This window comes from Eimeria acervulina, genomic scaffold, assembly GCF_000499425.1.
Source record: "Eimeria acervulina Houghton genomic scaffold, Eah_scaff509, whole genome shotgun sequence".
Classification (NCBI taxonomy): Eukaryota; Apicomplexa; class Conoidasida; order Eucoccidiorida; family Eimeriidae; genus Eimeria; species Eimeria acervulina.
The window spans coordinates 20,056-24,554 of NW_013547297.1; the positions used below are offsets into that span (position 1 = coordinate 20,056).

General features: G+C 52.8%; 1 protein-coding gene across 1 annotated transcript; it reads right to left on the reverse strand.

Moving 5' to 3' along the window:
• Nucleotides 1–795: 795 nt before the first annotated feature.
• On the reverse strand, nt 796–4,417 carry EAH_00040990 (DNA replication licensing factor, putative; the record flags this gene model as incomplete). The annotated part of the gene is made up of 11 exons (XM_013391834.1): nt 796–865; nt 1,056–1,165; nt 1,351–1,495; nt 1,736–1,825; nt 2,046–2,194; nt 2,484–2,568; nt 3,096–3,194; nt 3,330–3,481; nt 3,614–3,684; nt 3,987–4,084; nt 4,335–4,417. 11 exons carry the CDS (start codon nt 4,415–4,417, stop codon nt 796–798), a joined length of 1,152 nt encoding a protein of 383 aa, XP_013247288.1.
• Between the last annotated feature and the right edge of the window lie 82 nt (nt 4,418–4,499).

Below are 4,499 nucleotides of genomic sequence, written 5' to 3' on the forward strand. Positions count from 1 at the left end.
ACCCGCGCCCCCTATGTTGCTACTGCTAGGTAGCTACTATTTATAACTACTGCCATAAATATAAAAAGGCAAATATATATATATATATATATGTTTATACTTGCATATTTTGCAGAGCTTAAGAAGAGATTGCCAGAGGAGGAGGCGGCCTCTGCGCGTACGCGCCACCGCGCTTTGGACCTGACAGAGTAGATGGGCGTCTCGAGGATCAGCAGCGAGAGAATATTTTTTTTGTCGTTTCTTCTTCCAACGCGTAATAGGCTTGTAGAGGCAGAGGAGAGGGACGCTACTAGTGCAGGGCGAACAGCTGGGTTATATATATATATATATATATATATATATACGTGCGGCCTTTCAAAGCTGCGAGAAACCGGCGGGCGCTCCTCTGTTGTCTCAGCCATGAGCTGCTGGGGCCTTTGTTACCCTCTCTGGGCGGCTTCTGTAGTCGTGAACGCGTAAACATTGGTTGAATAAACAACCAGGGCTAAATTCAGTGGGTAACTGCATTCCTTGGAGTTGCCTCACTATCCACTTTAAACTTTATACAGAAATAAGTTCGCCAAAGCGACGGTCCGGACGCGCTACAGCTCTAGGGTTTAGGGGGCTAGGCCTAGGGTAGGTAGCCCAGGGGAATTCGGCAGCTCCTTTGGGGCATGTGTACAGCGGGATAGTGGCAGGCCCTCCTGAGTCCTGCGGGTGTCAAGCGCGAGCAGCAGCGCTCTACGCGCCAGCGCCTGCTAGGCCGGGCGCCGGCGCTGGTATATAAATAGGGTCTCTTAATATACTTCTGCTTCCTCATGGCCTCCTGATGGAGCGATCTCCTCTTTCTTGGAGGTCGCCTCGCCGCACGAGAATTGAGATGGCCCTGATATTCAAACCCAGCATCCGCACAGAAACAAAGCAGCAAACAGTGCATGCTGCGCAGGCAGACGGGCGCTCTCACGGGTGTATGTCTGAGCGGGCTCCTGCTGGCCGCACGCACAACGCGACGGTCGATACACTGCAGCTTTACAGGGAGGCCGTGCTCTCATTTTTGTGCGGAGGAGAGGCCTCACCGCTGCACCACCAGTTTGTCGTAGCCCTGCTGCTGGAGGTCGCGAACGATGTTGCGGCGAAGGGCACGCTGCCCCGGCTGTAGGCGACTCATAAGCGCGTCCTCTGCGAGCTGCAGCAAAATTGGTGCACCAGAACACTGACGCTTACTCATATTGCACGGGATTTGTTTGCATGCGTGCGTGGCACTTGGTATCCTAGAGTATCTGTACCATAAAGCACGTTTGTGTACGTCAGCTTTGCAGCCCCCCATAGGGATGCGCCTCCTTTGTTGCATGTACAGCTGCTGAAACGCACCTTAATGGCTTTCTGCTGCAGGGGAGTGAGCGACTCGAACACAAGGGCGTGCTTCGCAGTTTCTGCTGTTGACGCTGAGAACAAGTCAATGGCCCGCTTCACGTGGGAGGCCTGGGCCACAGGCGCCAACTCCATGCGTGCGAAACTGAAAGCAAAAAGGCACATACACCTCAGTGTGTCGTTCTTCACTAGAAAGCAAACCGTGAAGAGCTTTTAGTCGCGGATTTGGGGATGTCCTGGTAGAGGCGAACTCAATGCATGCAGTTACGCAACGAAGTAGAGAACTTCTCCATGAAAATAAAAAATTCTCGAAGGATCTACAATAACTCTGGGTTGGGGAGGTCCAGGCCACAATGGTGTTGATGCATATTCAGGGAATGCGCACCTCTCTGCAATGCGCACGAGCGACTCCAGCTGACGGAGAGTGACTGGAATCTTCCGCGTCACAGAGCGCCTGTCTTCTCTGACGTCTTGCCTAAACAGCACCTCACGCAGCACGGCTGCTGTCGTTGGTACACTGTGCTGCTGCTACGCCACTGACACCAGCGAGGCCGCGCAACCAGGTGCTTCCTCCACAACAAACGCGAGCAAAAGACACCGTTGAGCGTAGGGTTGGGTGACTCTTCACGAGGAGGCAAACGAGCGGCGGCATACAGACAGAAAGACAGACACGCAAACGAGCCGCTGCAGCGCACCTGGTTTGTACATAGAAGTTCTTCAGGGCGTCCCTCGCGTCGAGGGAGAGGAGGGGTTGTTGTTGCTGCCGTGCGTACTGTATGTACCTCCGCAGCACCTCGAACGGGATCGTCTCTCCGTCCTCTTGTGGCGGCGGCGCTGCTCTTCGCTGATGCAAACCAACAGAAACAAGCAGTAGCTGCCTTCGCTTCGGTCTCAGCCTCACATACAACAAACAAGACTGTGTTCATAAAGACGGCATTCATCTGGGCTGACGCCTCCATTGCAGCTTCTCCGCAAGCAAAGAGACAGCAGAGAGTGTGGGTGTAACGGAATATCAATCTGGTTCGCAGTGTGTTCCTCAGGGAGCCTGCTGAGTAAACACAAGACGGGATAGAGGGGAGGGGGGGGCCGGGGCTGTTGTTACTGCTCTCATTGGTGTTGTTATTGGGGCGCACCGCGTGGAGAGAGAGAATGTGTTCACACAAGCGCGAATCTTTTTCGTAATCATCTTTGTCTCGCAGCATGAAGATTAAGTCAAACCTACAACGGGAAGCCGGCACTCACGACGCAACATTATCTGCAGTTGCTGCGCGCTGCCCGCTTTCCACAGGCGCAGCAGCAAACGCAGGGCTTTCAATTCGTTGTTGATTGGTCTCAGTCTGCCTTTACCCATCAACTTTCAGTGCGTGTATACTCATCTAAGTCTCTCTGGAGTTATCTGTGTGGCGACTTAGGGTCGCCACACAGATAACTACGACTTAGGATGTGCGCCTGCATATGCTGCATATACACCCTCCTTTTGTTTCCTAATATGTCTCCTTTCGTCTCTCTGTTTTCCTCGTTCTATCTCTGTTTGTGCCGTTTTTCGTCTCTGTGTCCGTCTCCTTTTGTCCGTGTATTAGTCTCCGTCTGTCTTTGCATTTATCTTCTTTGTCGCTGCATTTCTCTGCTTCTGCCTTTAATTTCTCGAGCGGAGTCTGCCCACTACCAACCTGTCTGTCTGTCTGTCTGTCTGTCTGTCTGTCTGTCTGTTTGTCTACTTTCTCTTTATATGTCGCTTCTCCTACCTTGAAAGAATCGTCGCTTTGAACTCGTGCTGCTCCGTCGTATCTTGTGCATCATCGAAGCTCCCAAAAGACGGATTGGCAGCAGCAAGCACAGCGCACCTGAGCATCAGCGGCGCAGCAACGTCCCTCAAGATGCCTTAACTTCGTTTCGCAGTGCAAAAGGAGGAAGCTGAAGCTGACGCGGCTGCTGCTGCAGGTGCAGCAGCAGCGGTGCATCCATGCACCCAGACCTACCTGGAGTTCAAGACAGTGTTGATCCCTGCCTTTGAAATGGATATAGTTTGCTGCTCCATCGCCTCGTGCATCGCCACCACATCCCGTTCTTGCATCTTATCGAACTCGTCCACGCACACAACGCCACCGTCAGCGAGGCACATGCAGCCTCCCTGATGCAGCAGCAGCAGAAACGCATGCAAGATACAGCTACTGTCTACGCGATCCCGCAGCAGCTGCAAAGGAAGTGCAGCGCTAGAGCGCAAGCCTAAGGTAACATTCCAGTGTATAGATATCGCACGAACCTCCAAGCTGAAAACTCCTTGGCGGTCCCTCATCACTGCGGCCGTCAAACCCGCTGCGCTGCTGCCCTTTCCTATCAACAAACCACCAGCAGCCAGAGACACTCGAGAACAATTGCTCAACAGACATGCATAGAGTTTAAGAAAGCTCTTTTCAAGCAAGAAAGCCATCACAATCGAACGGAAGGAAGACACTGTTTCGCGACTCCTGCAGCTGCAACTTCAGCTTCAGGCCGTTGCCTTCTAAGGCATACATTTACATACATATATACATACGCATTATATATATATATATATATATATATATATAGAGAGAGAGAGAGAGAGAGAGAGAGAAAGCCTATGCATAGAGCACGTGCGGCGGCTGCTGCATTACCTGAGGTGTACACAGATATCGGGGCGAGCTTAGCCACGAACTTCAGCACTTGGCTCTTCGCGACAGAAGGGTCTCCCAACAGAAGGACATTTATGTCGCTGCAACAAACCACACGACGAGCCCCACAGGCACTTCCCCGATCAAGTTTTCACGTTTGCTCAGTAGCGAAACACTGCAGCAGCAGCACCAGCCGCCGCTACAGCAAGCTCTGCTCCGGCTGCTGCAGTGTTGTGCTCGGCGTTCGCAGTAGCAGTTCGTTAAGGTGATAGGCTAGAACGAGCGGCGAGCAGCCGTGCCCTAGGGTAGCTGCATGGTAGCGTTATGTCGCTTGGCTCGAGCATTACGGACCCTCTGATGCGCGTAGTATCGTTGATGATTTTTGCAGTGCCCCCAAAAAGAAGACAGGCGCAGGCGCGCTTAACTTCCGTCATTCCGAAGAGAGCCGGGGCAATAGACCTGAGCAGCACTTCCCCCACGGACAGCAAAAACGCTTCACGCGCCGCATGCGCTGAT